At 39.6% G+C, this 17,733-nt stretch overlaps 1 protein-coding gene across 2 annotated transcripts in view; it reads left to right on the top strand.

Annotated features, from left to right (window-relative positions):
- DOP1A (DOP1 leucine zipper like protein A) overlaps window positions 1-17,733 on the top strand; it is a 66,660-nt gene that overhangs the window by 24,766 nt on the left and 24,161 nt on the right. For both annotated transcript variants that reach the window (XM_058175759.1, XM_058175767.1), the window contains exons 9-16: window positions 769-877; window positions 4,269-4,389; window positions 5,438-5,557; window positions 6,613-6,727; window positions 8,548-8,778; window positions 10,817-11,450; window positions 13,715-13,989; window positions 16,996-17,148. In XM_058175759.1, coding sequence (XP_058031742.1) covers window positions 769-877; window positions 4,269-4,389; window positions 5,438-5,557; window positions 6,613-6,727; window positions 8,548-8,778; window positions 10,817-11,450; window positions 13,715-13,989; window positions 16,996-17,148 — 1,758 coding nt within the window. The remainder of the gene's footprint in view (window positions 1-768; window positions 878-4,268; window positions 4,390-5,437; window positions 5,558-6,612; window positions 6,728-8,547; window positions 8,779-10,816; window positions 11,451-13,714; window positions 13,990-16,995; window positions 17,149-17,733) is intronic.

The following is a 17,733-nucleotide window of genomic DNA, read 5'->3' as shown; positions in this document are numbered from 1 at the left end:
TGGATTTTGCTCTTCCCCAAATATATTTGTTAGATTTATAAACTGGCCTACTGAAGAAGTTCTAGGGTAGACACTGCATAAAATAACCAGACCACAATAAAAATAGCAATACAATAGTATTGTAATACTATTACAATAACAACAACAGTACCAACAATAATGGTGCAGATCTTTGTGTAGCTGTTTAAATATTATAGGACTTCTGGAAAATCCAGATCTTAATTATTCTCTAGGAAACCATGAATGAAAGCCAAACTTTCCTGGGAAGTAAGTTGTTTCAAGGGAAGAGAGCTATCAAAATGGCCACCTTCTCTGTCTCCTCTAACTTTTAGCAGGCACTTTATTCAATCAGATTGGGTGAGCAGAATTCACCTGGATTAGGTAGCTTCTAAGTTACCAAGGCCCTGAGACATTTAAGACTTTACAAATATTAATCAGTACTTCATATTGCACTTGGAAACATAACCAGTGCAGCTCCCATAACAGAAAGATAATGTTGCAATGCCATGATTGTCCAGTAAGCATCTAGGCATTTTGCACCAGTGGTAGTTTTAAGGTGGTCTTCACTGACAGCCCTGTGAAATGTGAATGGCAGTAGGGGAGGCGCAAAGAAAAAGGAATAAGTAACTGTCTTCCACAACCCTTTCTTATGCATATTCCTTCCATGGATTCCTTCCCATTAACCGGATTTATATGTGACCTTGTATTTAGCCTAAATTCTCATAAATGCATACAAATGTTTTGATTTTAAAGTATCTTCTCTTACAGGCTATGGTGGGAATTCTGCAAGTCAATGTGCATAGCGAAGAGAGCACATTAATGCAAGATCTAAAGCCTTTTCGGATTCTTATCAGTTTACTGGACAAACCTGAGTTAGGTAACTAAATATTTGTGTGTTTGAGTATATAGCAAATGTGGAATTAGACTGGATCCTAGATTTAAAAAAACTAGCTTCGACTTTCTAAGTACATGTGTTCATACACTATAAATGAAACGGTAATCCTGATTTTATAGTCAGCCTTTCCTCCTAACCTTCTCTTGTCATCCAAATTACTGCTCCTTTTGTCCTGTCTTCAAATGCTGTTGCCAGCCTATTACCGTGTAGATTAGTGGTGCAGAGTTATTGTCATAGAGTAGAGTAAAAATGTTGGTGCTAGTCCAGGGGAGTGCTGGGAAAGGTTAAAACTGTGCTTATGTAACAATCATGGGAAATTATTAGGGGATCTAACAAATGTCTAGCACTGTAGGAATGTAAATCAAATGAGACACATCAGCAAGAAAATTTGGGATCATATCTCAGTAAAAATACACATCATATAAGTAATACAAGAAAAATGGCACTATGGATAACCAAGGTTGTAGATTAAGTACTCATGGTAATATGCACATGTTAAGAATTCATAAAACAAACACAATGATAGGTATCCTATTAGTGCACCGTACTTCCAATACCAAAATATCAATTTTCAACAGTTTTCAGAGCATTTTTATTCCAGCTATTAGTGTAAAAATTATTTTGCCCAGTCACTTAGTATCATAGTATTAGTAACATAAGTGCCTGGAATAAAATATATGTAAAGACTTTGCAATTGGATCAGTGGACCCTTTCAGATTACACTTAGTAATTTATTTATTTATATATTTATTTTATTAAATTTTTATACCGCCCTTCTCCCGAAGGACTCAGGGCGGTGTACAGCCGGAATAAAATACAGAATATATACAATTAAAAGAAATTAAAATAAACTATTACTAAACGGCCGGTAATTTAAAAGATTTAAAAATTTAAAATATTACTAAAACCCCAATTTAAAATCAACTATTTATGCCAGTCCTGCTTGAATAAATAAATATGTTTTTAGCTCACAACGAAAGGTCCGAAGATCAGGCACTTGACGTAAGCCAGGGGGGAGTTCGTTCCAGAGCGTCGGTGCTCCCACAGAGAAGGCCCTACTCTTGGGGGCCACCAGCCGACATTGTTTGGCGGACGGCACCTGAGAAGGCCCTCTCTGTGAGCGTCTGGTCGATGGGAGGCATAAGGTAACAGCAGGCGGTCTCGTAAGTACCGGGTCCTAAGCCATGGGCGCTTTAAAGGTGGTAACCAGGATCTTGAAGCGCACCGAAGACTACAGGAAGCCAGTGCAGACTACGGAGCAGTGGTGTTACATGGGAGCCACGAGCGGCTCCCATTACCACTCGCGCAGCTGCATTCTGGACTAACTGCAGCCTCGGGTGCACCTCAAGGCAGCCCCATGTGAGAGCATTGCAATAATCCAGCGAGGCGTAACCAGGCGTGGTGACTATGCATAAGGCCTCCCGGTCAAGGAAGGGACGCAACTGGCGAACCAAGCGAACTTGGTAAAAGGCCCTCCTGGTGAGGGCCGCCAGATGTTCATCAAAGGACAGCCGACCATCCAGGAGGACACCCAAGTTGCGAACCACCTCCTTTGGGGCCACTAACTCGCCCCCAACAGTCAGCTGTGGGAGCAACTGACTGTACCGGGGTGCCGGCATCCACAGCCACTCCGTCTTGGAGGGATTGAGCTTGAGTCTGTTTCTCCCCATCCAGACCCGTACGGCTTCCAGGCACCGGGACAGCACTTCGACCGCTTCGTTGGGGTGGTCCGGGGTGGAAAAGTACAGCTGAGTATCATCAGCGTACAGATGATAACTCACCCCGAAACCACTGATGACCTCACCCAGCGGCTTCATGTAGATGTTGAACAGGAGGGGCGAGAGAATCGACCCTTGAGGTACCCCACAAGTGAGGCCCCTCGAGGACGACCTCTGCCCCCCTGTCAACACCGTCTGCGACCGGTCAGAGAGATAGGAGGAGAACCACCGATAAACGGTGCCTCCCACTCCCAATCCCTCCAACCGGCGCAGCAGGATACCATGGTCGATGGTATCAAAAGCCGCTGAGAGATCTAATAGGACCAAGGCAGAGGAACAACCCGTCCCTGGCCCTCCAGAGGTCATCCACCAACGCGACCAAAGCCGCCTCCGTGCTGTAACCGGGTCGGAAGCCGGACTGAACGGGTCTAGATAGACAGCTTCCTCCAGGTGCCGGGAAGCTGCCATGCAACCACATTTCTACAACCTTCGCTAAAAAGCGAAGGTTGGAGACTGGACAATAATTTCCCAAAATAGCTGGGTCCAGGGAAGGCTTCTTCAGGAGAGGTCTCACCACCGCCTCCTTCAAGGCGGCGGGGAAGACCCCTTCAACCAAAGAAGCATTTATAATCCCCTGGAGCCAGCCTCGTGTCACTTCCTGAGCAGCCAGTACTAACCAGGAAGGACACGGGTCCAGTAAACACTTAGTTGCATGCAACCTCCCCAGTAACCTGTCCACGTCCTCGAGAGCCACAGACTCAAACTCATCCCAAATAACCTCAACAAGACGAGTCTCTGCCACCTCGGCTGAATCATCGCAATCATGGTCCAAGCCATCACGAAGCTGAACGATTTTATCGTATAGATAACTGTTAAACTCCTCGGCTCGCCCCTGTAAGGGGTCATCCCGTCCCTCCTGTTGAAGGAGGGAACGGGTCACCTGAAACAGGGCGGCCGGACAGTTATCTGCCGATGCAATGAGGGTGGAAACGTAGGAACGCTTCACCTCCCTCATTGCCACTAGGTAGGTCCTAGTAAAGGACCTCACTAGTGTCCGATCAGCCTCGGAACGGCTGGACCTCCAAACACTCTCTAGGCGTCTTCTCCGGTGTTTCATCTCTCTCAGCTCCCCGGAGAACCAGGGAGCCAATTGAGATCTACGCCAGGTCAGAGGCCGCAAAGGCACGACACGGTCCAAAGCCCCAGCCGCGGCCCGTTCCCAAGCCGCAACCAGTTCTTCAGTCGTGCCGTGGGTAAGATCCTCAGGAAACGGCCCAAGCTCCGTCAGGAACCTCTCCGGGTCCATCAGGCACCTGGGACGGAACCAATGCATCGGCTCCGTCTCCCTGCAGTGGTGAGCAGCGGTTCGAAAGTCTAGGCGCAGGAGAAAATGATCTGACCATGACAACGGTTCTGAAATCAACGAGACATAAACCAGTAAATATTCATACAGTGAATACAATGCACAATTATTTGTTTTCCTTGTAAGAATCAGATTTATAGTGCAAATATTCTTTTCTCAGCCCTTCAACTGCAGTGAAAATATGCTGATCAAATCTCTTCAGGATTTCTGGAAATCTGTTAATAACAATAAAAATACATTCAGGGCAGGATAATTTATCAATATAATTGCAATTGTTTCCCTTGTTTTTTAGGACCTGTAATATTAGAAGATGTATTGATTGAAGTATTTAGGACATTATACACCCAGTGCAAAGCGGAACTGGATCTTCAGATGGAATCTTCCTTCAGTAAGGATCATACTCAACTAAGCAGGTGATTAGGAGGAGGAGGGTAGAAAGAAATTGCTGCCATAACCCTAATCATTCAGTTTCTCCAAGGAATATAAGGCTGCTGTTAATTAGTTTTCTGCAAATAGCTGGCTTCCATGCTGATGGGGGGGGGAAGTAGGCAGAAAATTGGGGGGGGACATTACATCACAAAATAATAATAAAAAATAAATAAGCTTATGCCAGTTTATGGCATGCATAAGCGCACCAACGTGCCTACTGTCCCTGTCCTACTGTCCCCATTTGTTCATATACATTTCCTGTATTCATAATCATGTTTATACTTATATCTGTTATCTTATACATGTTTGACAAACTAACTAAATAAAATAAAATAAAAATAGGTGATCATTGTGGATTTTGGACAATTTTTCCTGACATTTTTCCCCCTTGGCCCACAAGGGGGTTTGCCATTTCCTTCATTTGAGATGTATTTTGATTTCTTAGTTGAGTCTGCAGCTCGAATACTTCTAGGTGGTCCCCAATCCAGATATTAACCAGACCCCAATTAGCTTCTGAATACAAACCAGATTAATCAGGTTACACTTACACAGTAATGGTTGGCTAATATTAGAAAGTACCGTAAGTCATTAGTAAGGATCCTACTTCTCTCTGGTTTTTTGCCACCTTATTGTGCTCTTTTGGGCTTTAATGCTTTGCTACCACTGCTAGTATTTCCTTTACTTCTTGTCACTTTCATGAAGTTAAATGAGTGTGGGACTGCTGAAAAGTTGTTATCAGGGAAAAAATATTTTTTTCAACTTCTTCAGCCACTTTCTTACACATGAGTTCCAGGAAGTTCGTGGCAGGCAGCAGACATTTTTATTTTGCACATGTTATTCAATGCTTTTTTTAAAAATAGAAGTATTATGAAATGTCCTATGTGGAAAAGATGGTAAAAGTGAGAGAGAGCCAGAAAACTCAGGAAGAAAGGATGGTGATATCATGAAACTTTGCTGTTAAGTAACAAAGAAATACATTTGTATTAGGAATATAGATGGTTGACTATATGAGCTGTTGTGCATTTCTTTCAGCAAATTGAGGGAAAATAAGAAAACAGCAGAGCTGATTAAAACTGCCAATCTTCTGTTTAATTCTTTTGAGCCTTATTATATGTGGGACTACATAGCCCGTTGGTTTGAAGAATGCTGTAGGTAAGGTACATTTCATAGAAGTGTTTTTATATTACTGTTGAAAATGTATATTTTATAAATCATCATCTTCATTTTAGCCATTGTCCATCTACTGCAGCATGAAGGCCTCTTCCGTATGGTTTATAAATAGGGTTTCATATTCTTTGAGAAAATAAAATAATTGGTTCATTTCTTATCTGAAGGAAAGAAAAGCTGCATAATTCTAAATATTCACTGTGATCTGTTTTTTAGAAGGGGAGGACTGATGCAGAAGGTGTTACTTTATTCTTTTGAGGGGGTGTGCACCCACCATGCTATCACATAATTTCTGTCTTGATGATCTTCAAAATATACTTGACTCTAGTGGAAGGCATTGGTTTTAGGATATGTGAAAGTCTGTTCGGTGTGCTTAATCTTTAACGATTCTTTCAGATGCACAAGTTAGCAGTCAGTGCTGAAGGTTATGAAGTATGATTCTGTATAGGGATCTTTTTCCTGGGGAGAAAAATGACAGGAAGTGATTTTTAACTCCCTGCTAAAACTTTTGCCCTTTGAGAAGTTGTTCTGGAGAGTTAGGGAACTCTGCAAAATAGTGAGTTTGTAAAGAGCAGGAGATTCAGCCTAACCCATGGAAAATAATAATAATGATTAAACAGAATCACAAACTCTTGTGTTGCTTGTTTCAAATTCTGATTTAAAGATATATATTTGAAGAGTTATTTATTTTTTTGTTTGAAGCTGAAATACAGTTCTGTTATTTACATTGCTGCTTTATCGTCATTTATTGGTTGATTTGATTTGTAGGGCTGTCCATCTTACCTAAGTGACTCTGAGTAGCTTACAACAGCTAAAACAACAATCCAATAAAAAAACAAGTTAAAAACTATAATGCAAATACATAAAACTTTGATAAGCCTTTTAAAACAAAAATAACCATATTTATAACATGAAGAGTTATAAACCATGTTTATTACATTATAAAATAATAGTTTAAGAAATCATTAAGACATCTACTTACAGTTTCTAGTCCTGCAGATGCTGTGCTACCAATGCCTAAATTCTGCTTGAATTCATAGGCGGACTCTGCATGCTCGATTACAGGCCATGCCTGGAGGTGCTAGTGAACCGGCTGAATTCCCTCTTACCAACTTCTGCCTTCTGGTTGATTTTCTGCTGGATATAGTCTCTTTGGTAAGATTCCCTTTGCTCATTCTGACTACAGTCTTCCTAATAGTTGCCTTTTGTTTTATAAAATAGATGGGCTGGAGAAGTCTTTGACTTTAAATCAGATAACAAACGATATTGCAGGCTCTGAATGCATTAATAATTAGGGGTTATAAGGTGGAAACTAGTCTTCTTTACATGTAGGATCGGTTTCACTTCTTGCCACGGTAATTTCTCTTTTTCTAAATTTCTCATTCCTATTCTGCTCTGACTGTAGATTAATTTTTTGTTAAATCTGCTAAATAATAGTCGTTCTTTTGCATGTATCGCAGCTACCTGTTAAATAACACTATATATTAATGCAAGCTCTTGAAAATGCTTTTTCTCTATTATCTTTCTTTTACCTTCAAATTCTTTGCTTTTTCATTTCAAAGCCTACTAGAAGTATGAGAGTGCTTTGTCAGGTATGGAATTCTTACTGTTTTTTCAATTAAAAACAATCCTTTGTGTGCACCTATACATTTTGTAAAATTTCTTGTGAGAAAACAGAAATCGCTCTATCAGACTATCCTTTCTGAACTGTCAATTTCCATTATTAACCTGTTTTCAAGTAATTATTATTAACAGAATAAATACAGTATTTATAATATGTGAATAATTTTTCATATTTTCAATGAATATATTGATTTGAGAAGAAGGAATCAGCCAGATAATGTTTTCATTGCTTTAAAGAAAGTCTAAGAAGTGCATGAGAATTAACCAAAAGTCATCACTTCTAAAATTCTTTAAAAGGTTGTGCTGATTTCTTTTGTGTGCTAGAATATGTTTATTTATGTATATTTATCTGTACATAGATGTGAAGAATGTGTGTAGGATATAAGTCTGTATTTCATGTAAGTTTTCTGAAAAGAAATAGAATACCTTATGCCACCAGACTTGAAATTTTGGGCTTAGACAACTTAGAACTATGCCTCCTTCGGTCTGACCTAAGTGTAGTACATAAAATCATCTGCTACAATATCCTACTTGTCAATGACTACTTCAGCTTCAACCACAAAAATACACGAGTACACAATAGATACAAACTTAAGGTAAACCACTCCAAACTTAATTGCAGAAAATACAAATTCAGTAACAGAGTTATCCATGCCTGGAATGCACTACCTGACTCTGTGGTTTCTTCCCAAACCCCCCAAAACTTTAACCTTAGACTGTCTACTGTTGACCTCACCCCATTCCTAAAAGGTCTGTAAGGGGCATGCATAAGAGCCCCAGGGTGCCTACCGTCCCTGTCCTAATGTTCCCTTTTATTTGTATCCATTTCATGTATTCATAATTATGTTTATACTTATATCTGTTATCTAATACATGCTTGATGAAATAAAATAAAATAAATAATAAAAGAACCTTCCTTTCCTTTGTCCTTCTGACATTTTCTCAGTTTCCACCTGTCTCCTAAAGCCTCCGTCAGTTCAGGAATTTTTTGAATGAACTAAACTGTGTTGAGTGGAACTGAGAGGGAAATCAGTCAAAGCAACACAGCATTGGTTTCTGTTGCTCTTAAAGTCCCTGTTTTAGAAGGTGTCCATGCCTGTCTACTTGCTTCCTCCAATCCCCAGGCCCCCTTATTATAACCCATCAGATTTAGTAGGGTTTTCCAGTATTAAAGAGAAATCTGGAAATGTTATCTCAGTCTTCTGGATTAAGTTATTAATATAACTTAATATGTTACTTGTTTTTTTAAAATAAACAATTTCTGGAATTTGCACGTTTACATTGTAGTTAACAATTTGCTAGATTAATAAAAGAGAGATGATTTAATAATGTGCTTTTTATTTTGTTTTTAGGAAACCTATATTGAAATACAAACAGAACACCTGCCTCAGCTTTTACTTAGAATGATCTCTGCACTGACAAGCCATCTTCAGACACTGCACTTGTGTGAGCTGACCGATTCCTTGAAACTCTGCTCAAAGATTCTTAGCAAAGTTCAACCTCCACTGTTATCTGCTGGTACTGATGGTGTTCTACAATTACCAAACAGACACAATGCTCTCAAAGAATGGGAAGAGAAAAAGGTAACTCTGCAGATGTTCTTGCTTTGCTGAAAGATTACAGAGTAGTTGTTTTTTTAAAAAAAGGGTAAGCTGTCAACTTAACTATTATTCTACTGCTTGAAAGTCAGTGATCTTCTAAAGCAGGGATGTCAAACTCAAGGTCCGTGGGCCAGAACTGGCCCGCAGGATGCTTAAATCTGGCCTGCAGGGCCACCCTGGAAACACCAAGGGACCGGCCCATGGTGCCTCTGCCAGTGAAAACGGAGCTCCGTTTTCTCTGGCAGAGTGCTCGGGCCACCACAGGCACCTTGGACACAAATGACATCAAGCTGGCCACGCCCCACCCCCCACTCACACACACCCTGCCCTCCTGAAGTCAAACACAACCCTGATGCGGTCCTAAATGAAATCAAGTTTGACACCCTTGTTCAGGAGGAATAGGTAGGTTATCACTATCTCTGAGATCTTATCTTGTTTGCACATTTTTTGTGCTAAAGCCTGTCTTGGGTACTCTGTTCCCCAGCAACATACCTTGGAAGCTTGTTTTCATTGTCTAGTAATAGAAGAAAATTTAGAAGTCATTTCCTGCCCTTACAGTCAGTAGAGCAATACCACATTTCCTTGAAGCTAAAGATAATAACGAAAACTTAGTATTGCTAACCTTTTCAGCTTTCAATGTCTAACATTTTGAAGTTACAGGGAAAAATAGAAGAGGGAAGATAAAAATAATTGGGGGAGGGAATTGAAGTGTACAGAATTTATTTTTATACTACTGTCAATAAAAATTGAAAATAACATAATGCAACAACAGTATGCATAATTTGACTTGCTCATAATTATTTTGTATTTGAATTTATTAAATATAAATATCTAATTTAGTCAGATAACAATTATGATTACTGATGGAATATATTTTTAAATGTTAATTTTGTTATAAATGGAACCATAAGTACAGGCCTGGCCTATTTTAATTTTGTCAGTTCATAAGTTGAAAAACAAAGCTGAAGACAGAAGAAACTATTAGCAGGAAAATAAGGCAGAATTATATCATAGCCAAGAGCACTTCATCTAGCCTCTAGACAAAAATCAGATCAGGCTCTGAAACATCTTTTCTTCTCTGGAGAAAATGGCGATGGCTCTGAAACCACAAATATATCTGGTTTTTGAACTGCACCACTACTTGTCCCCTGTGTATCGGAACTGTACTGCTCTGCTATATTAGATAAAGGCCTTCTTTTTACTAGTTAATATGAAGCCTTTTCCAAAAGTTTATTTTGGCAGGCTTTGTTGACAAAATGACTTGCAAAAACAAAGGCAAGCTAGATAAAATTATATGGAGAGGTAATCACAATAATTCATTAGTACTAAACAGAACAGGAAGGCTTCAGATTTATTAAATGAGCCGTGGTGGCGCAGTGGTTAGAGTGCAGTACTGCAGACTACTTCTGCTGATCACCAGCTGCCAGCAGTTTGGCAGATAGAATCTCACCAGGCTCAAGGTTGACTCAGCCTTCCATCCTTCCAAGGTGGGTAAAATGAGGACCCAGATTGTTGGGGGCAACATGCTGACACTGTAAACCACTTAGGGCTGTGAAGAACTATGAAGCGGTATATAAGTCTAAGTGCTAGTGCTAAACACTTCTGTAGATTCAAACGTATCATTTTAGATGTAATTTGCTATCAAAGTGCATCAAATAATTTAATAGTCATATTCAACTTGATTCAAATAGCTCAGATTCTAAAAGTTTCTCATACATTAGAATTCAGTGAGACTTTAATTTATGAGCCATTAACTTCCTTAAGGAAATGTTATCATCCAACTTCATGTTATTCTAGAATGCAGAGACCACATAGTATTGAACAGGATTGCCTCAGTCTGAATTTTATGTGGGACTTGTAAATTGAGAGTGAGGATCATTGAAGTTCTAAAATAAGTTGTAGAAGTATACAATAAAAAAAAGAAATAGACTTTTGCAGTTGCCTTTTACTTGTAATCTAAAAAGGGAGAAGGACTATTTTATCTGTTATTTAAATCTTAATCTTCTTCTGTCTTGAGTAGATGCCTCTAGTTGCTGTAGAAAATCCCAATGACGTATTTGAGGATGGAGAAAATCCCCCAAGCAGTCGATCATCTGAAAGTGGATTTACTGAGTTTGTACAATACCAAGCAGATACAACTGAAGAGATTGACAGGATGTTGAGTGGTGGTCCTGGAGTACCTGCCATCCCCCTTATGGGCAGTGCCTCCTCCGAGACAGAGTCTGCCTCAACAGTGGGTTCAGAGGAAACCATCATACAGCCTCCATCCAAGTTGACCCAAGGGACAGGATCTCGAAGTGGGAAGACAATGACAATTCAAAAGACTGCAATGCAGTGCTGCTTGGAATATGTCCAACAGTTTTTAACCAGATTTATCAACCTCTACATCATTCCAAGCAATTCATTGTCTCGGCCTTTGGCAACAGGGATTCAGGAGGACCTTGTAAGAGGGAAAGGAGAGACTGCACAGTGCACAAGAGAGTCCCAAGGAGATGCATCCAGAGGGAAAAAAACAGCTAAGAAGACAACACCAAAAGAGTACCTCTCTGCATTCATTGCTGCATGCCAGCTCTTTCTTGAATGTTCAAGTTTTCCAGTTTACATTGCAGAAGGAAACCATCCCTCTGAAATCCATCCAGAGAAAGCAGATGTTGGTGAGTAATTATGTATATGATATCTAAGGTTTTTTTATATATATTTGACTGAACCTTGGGATTTGGACAGAAGAGGGAGATTATTTCTACATTGCTTTTCCCCCATGCTTTATGTAAGCAAAGATAGACAATGTTCCCTTTGAATGGAAACTAGAATAAAAGAGAGATTCTGAGGCTTAATTCTGAGAATCAGTTGGACGTCTGCTCCAGACTAATGTGTATTTAGCACATTAGCATCCATCAGAATTCCCATGACATGACATTGAGTGCACATCTTTACATTTTAGTGCATGTTTATGACATACTGACATTGGTCAGATTTGCATAACACAATTAATCAAAGGAATATGTTGTTTGGACCTGCTCATCCACTCAAGCATAATTTAATCTAATTGTTAGTCAAACTATTTCCCCCTGTTTAGGGCAAATCCAGAAACCTAGGCAACCAGTTATTCAAGTCCCAGACACTCAGGTCTCTCTCTAGAAATGAAACAAGTAAGAGTGCTATATTACAAACATTGCTGCCACAGCATAGTAGCTACAAAGTATGCTTTGTAATGGACTGATTAGCTGCAGAGTCTAAGCTACACTTTTTTTAAAAAAATATTTGAATTTATAAGTAGCCCTGCTGCAGTGGAATCTGGATGGCATACATCAACTGCTGATGGGTGACTAATGAGTAAGGGTTCGTTCACATAATGAAAAGCTTTTGGTTGGTACACTTGAAACTAAAACTTTTCAATGGAGAGGAGGAGACTAATAATAGTATAGTTTTATTAATCTTTAAGAAATCTAGGAGTTTTTCTTCTTTGATCATGTTCTAGGTTCCAGGTGTGAGGACTTCTTTTATAATTTTCAGCAAGGGCCATGTTGATTTAGAAATTCTTGTGGTTGAATCTACACAGTCTCTGAATTGTGGAAAGCTGTTCTAGAGTCTTAAAATGGCTACGGTTTTCTCCAAGTCCATTCTTATATGTGACATCTGATTCTGTTTTTAATACTATATAATCAGTCTGGTTTTTTCTTTGAACTTGTGTTCAAGTTTTAACATCAGTATTTTTGGCCATTTTAAATTTGTATTACTTTTTGCTATACAGTATATGTTGTGCTTTGCTTTAGCCAATATCCGCTTTGCTTTTTCCAACAGATTATAGTTGCTGTATTTGCAAAAGCTCAATGTACCATAATGTTATGTGTCCATCATCAACTTGGAATGAAATAAAGACATTTTATGCCTAGTTTTTCATTATTATCTATATAAATTCATATGGGTCTGAAAATTCAGACACAATCCCTCCCCCACCTACACTTTTGTTTTTAATAGTATCTGTAAATCAGAATGCAGAATGTCTTAATAAGTAGAAATAGCCCTAGAGTATATTCATTTGCTCCATTCCACTTCTCTCTTCTACATTGTCTTTTCTTCTCTGTTTAATTTTTACATATCACAAATTTAGATGCTGGTCACATACTAAGAAACTATTTTAGATAGGACAACATGTCTAATGAATAGTTAATAAGATTTTTCCCCCTTTAATTATGATCACAAATGGTTTTTGGGATTTGAGTTTCAAAACCGAAGTTTTACATGTTAAGGTGCTAGCAACGGTGCTATATCAAAATTGGCTTGAATTGGCTTGAATTTTAATTTTGTAGTTGATTTTATGGGTTTTAATTTTTATTAATTTTATAGGGTTTGATTTTATTTTAAAATTGGGCCAAATTTAATAAGTTTTTTAACGTCTGTTTTTAGTATGTGTTTCCATTGTATTTTATCTTGGCTGTAAACCGCCCTCAGTCCTTTGGGAGAAGGGCGGTATACAAATTAATAATAATAATAATAATAATAATAATAATAATAATAATAATAATAATAATAATAATAACAACAACAACAACAACAACAACAACAACCAACATCATCATCATTATTATTATTAATATTATTATTGTTATTGTTATTGTTGTTGTTATTATAAAAAGGCATAATTAACCGTAAACAAACTATTGTCTGATTAGAATTCTCTTTCCATCTTGCCCTTCATTAAAGGTTACCAAACTGAAAAATTATGCCGTTTCTTTCATCATCCATCCTATTAGGTATCCCAAAACTATAAATGAAGTCATAGAGTGGTGGTGATAGTGGAGCAGATAAGCAAGAGGGAAAGAATATTTTCCAGATGTAAATGAAATATAATAAGATGTAAATATATATAATGCATTGATATTTTTATATAATACAAATATATTTCTTTTTTTCCCAGATTGTGAGCAAGAGCAGCCCCTTTTGTGGCTCCAGACCCTTATGAATGCTTGCAGGCAAGCAAATGATTTTGGTGTCCAAAGCATTACTATTTCTTTAATAATGGACTTAGTTGGATTGACTCAGTCAATTGCTGTGGTCACCGGAGAAAACCGGAATAGTGTAGAAACAGCGCAGCCTCTGAGTCCAAACCAGGGAAGAGTAGCTGTCGTTATCAGACCTCCTCTTATTCAAGGCAACCTCAGATATATGGCTGAAAAGACGGATTTTTTCAAGGTAGGGGAGATCATTCATAACATTTTTTTTAATAGTTAAGAGCTGATTTGGAGCGCTTGTGTTTGGGAGTGGGAGGCACCGTTTATCGGTGGTTCTCCTCCTATCTCTCTGACCGGTCGCAGACGGTGTTGGCAGGGGGGCAGAGATCGACCCCGAGACGCCTCACTTGTGGGGTGCTGCAGGGGTCGATTCTCTCGCCTCTCCTGTTCAACATCTATATGAAGCCGCTGGGTGAGATCATCAGTGGTTTTGGGGTGAGATACCAACTGTACGCTGATGACACGCAGCTGTACTTCTCCAACCCAGGCCACCCCAATGAAGCTATCGAAGTACTGTCCCGGTGTCTGGAAGCTGGATGGGTCTGGATGGGGAGAAACAGGCTCAAGCTCAATCCCTCCAAGACGGAGTGGCTGTGGATGCCGGCACCCCAGTACAGTCAGCTGCAGCCGCGGCTGACTGTTGGGGGCGAGTCACTGGCCCCGATGGAAAGGGTGCGCAACTTGGGTGTTCTCCTGGATGGGCAGCTGTCTTTTGAAGATCACTTGACGGCCGTCTCCAGGAGAGCTTTTTATCAGGTTCGCCTGATTCGCCAGTTGCGCCCCTTCCTTGACCGGGATGCCCTATGCACTGTCACTCATGCTCTTGTTACCTCTCACTTGGATTACTGCAATGCTCTCTACATGGGGCTCCCCTTGAAGAGCAGCCAAAGGCTCCAGTTGGTCCAGAATGCAGCTGTGCGGGTGATAGAGGGAGCCACTCGTGGCTCCCATGTGACACCACTCCTGTGCAGGCTGCACTGGCTACCTGTGGTCTTTCGGGTGCGCTTCAAGGTGTTGGTTACTACCTTTAAAGCGCTCCATGGCATAGGGCCGGGTTATTTACGGGACCGCCTACTGCCACCGATTGCCTCCCACCGACCCGTGCGTTCTCACAGAGAGGGACTCCTTAGGGTACCGTCCGCCAAGCAATGTCGGCTGGCGACACCCAGGGGAAGGGCCTTCTCTGTGGGAGCTCCCACCCTCTGGAATGAGCTTCCCCCAGGACTCTGCCAACTTCCGGACCTTCGAACCTTTCGCTGCGAGCTGAAGACATATCTATTTATTTATTTTTAATATTTTTAATTTTAATATTTAATTTATTTAATATTTTTAATTTAATAAGTTTTTTAAATATTGTTTTTATCTTGTATATCTTGTTTATTTTTCTCTGGCTGTAAACCGCCCTGAGTCCTTCGGGAGATAGGGCGGTATAAAAATCCAATTAAATAAATAAATAATAAATCGGCATCAAGAACAGTACAGGTAGTCCTCAACTTACAACAGTTCATTTAGTGACTGTTCAGAGTTACAATGGAACTTTAAAAAATGATTTATGACCATTTTTCCACAGTCATGACTTTCGTAGCATTCCCATGATCATGTGATCAAAATTCAGATGCTTGGCAACTGGTTCATATTTATGACCGTTGCTGTGTCCCAAGATTATGCGATCACCTTTTGTGACCTTTTGACAAGCAAGGTCAGTGAGGAAGCCAGATTCACTTAACAACCGGGTTACTACCATATCAACTGCAGTGATTCACTTAATGATGGCAGCCAGGAAGGTCGTAAAATGGGGCAATACTCACTTAACAAATACCTCACTTAACAACAGAAATTTTGGGCTCAATTGTGGTCGTAAGTCGAGGATCACCTGTATGTGTACCATTAGGTAAACAAAATCCCCCTTGGTTTTTCTTCCTCGTCCTGTCCTTCCACTTTCCATTAGAACCTCCAGAACAATTTCTGAGGATTCATTGGGAGCTGTAGGAGAAAGAGTCAGGAGGAGAATCACTCTGATCTCCTGTTCGACGACGATGATGATGATGATGATGATTAAAGCTGTCTCTTTCCTTGATAGTGTACAATTTTATTCTATTTTTTTCTCCGCATTAAAAATTGTTACTATTTTACTAAGTAGGTTTATCAGAATAATGTTGCTGAGATTAAGTATTATTAAGGATTAAATATAATTCTCTAAGAAGTTTAGTTGGAATACAAAACTTTCTAGTTTGGATTACCATTTTACTAAGTTTACCTCTGGGCTTTATATAGGCTTGGGTACAAAAACATTTTGTACCCAAAAAGTGAAACTATTTTTATGCATTGGGGCTTTTTCTTCCTCTGCTCTTTGAAAAGTCTTGCCTCTGAATTGGCAGTGGGATTGTGGGATACTATAGGGCAGTGATGGCTAACCTTTTCCAGTCTGAGTGCGCAAATGCACGTGTGCATGCCCGAACCCCCAAAATGCAATGCGCACATGGCCCCCTGCATGTGACCTGTGCATGCACACACACACCTTGCATGTGCCCTGACCCCCACAGATGTGCATGTTTCCCTGCATGTGCCCCATCCCCTGCGCATGCATGGCGGAGTCCTGAAGATCAGCTGGCCAGCAGGAGGTGCGTGCGCATGTGCAGTGGAGCTGAACTGAGGCGACGGCTCACATACCCTCAGAGAGGGCGCTGTGCACCATCTCTGGCACGTGTGCCATAGGTTCATTATGGCTCTAGGATGTGACATGAGGAGCTGAAGTAGGAGGGAGTTGACTGAATTATAGATGCTGAATATTTATTGTTTGTTCATCTGTTTGTATCTCACTCAAGACATCATACATTAGTACCTTATCATACGCAATCACATATCACATCAACTCTGCTCGAAAAATGGCTAAGGAAGAAATGGTTTGTCTGAAGTCACTCAGAGAGCTGTATAATCGAGTGAGACCTCCTGATCATTTGAGTTACCTTAGCCATTATGCTGGTTTTAAAGCATTGCATTTCCCCTTATATAAGGATGCAAGAATGCATTGAACGTATAAGAATGCATTGCGTTCAAGCAGAAATGTTTACCACTTTTATCAATAGCTGAAATAGAACATCTAAAGGATATCACTCAATGGTTACTCTGATGAAACTTTTTTAAAAAACCAAATACTTATGTGATTATTCCGTTTTACTTTCCAAAGCATGTGGCATTAACTTTATGGGACCAACTGGGTGATGGGACACCCCAATACCATCAGAAGAGTGTGGAGCTTTTTTTCCAGTTGCATAATCTAGTTCCATCTTCTAGTATTTGTGAGGATGTTATCAGTCAGCAGCTGACCCACAGAGACAAGGTAAATCTCTTTTTTTTTCTGAGTAGTATCCTCTTCTAATTTCCTTTCCCATGTTTATTTTCTTCTTGCAACCTTGATTGCTCTTGTAATTTTGTTCTGCTGCAGCATTTAGTTTACTTCTTAAATGAATCATTCATGTCATTTCTCACTTTTTTTCTCTTCCCCACTCCAGATGGTATCTGAATAGTTTTATTCATTGTTTATATCATGGTATGTTCAGCATGAAATAGTTAAAATAACAGTTGAATTTTTATGTATCACAAGATCTTACCCTTTTTATGTGGCAAAGTACTTGCAATCTGAGCTGAACAGTTTATAATGTCAGTCTCACAAGAGTGTCAGGATACAATTCTGAACATTTTCACTTCAAATTTCTTTCTGAATAATATATTTAGGATCATGTACTGCTGAAATGAAATTGTGATAGATATTTTTTCATTAGGATTAGTGTTAGAGTTGTTTAGAAATGCCTTGGTCATTGTTTGGGCAGTTTTCTTCACTTGTAAGTTTATTATTGCAACTGATAATAATCTTATTTTATCCATTTATTATTGTTGTTGTTGTTGTTGTTGTTGTTGTTGTTGG

The sequence above is a fragment of the Ahaetulla prasina genome, chromosome 1 (assembly GCF_028640845.1).
Source record: "Ahaetulla prasina isolate Xishuangbanna chromosome 1, ASM2864084v1, whole genome shotgun sequence".
Taxonomy (NCBI): Eukaryota; Metazoa; Chordata; class Lepidosauria; order Squamata; family Colubridae; genus Ahaetulla; species Ahaetulla prasina.
This window is presented reverse-complemented; position numbering and strand designations above follow the sequence as displayed.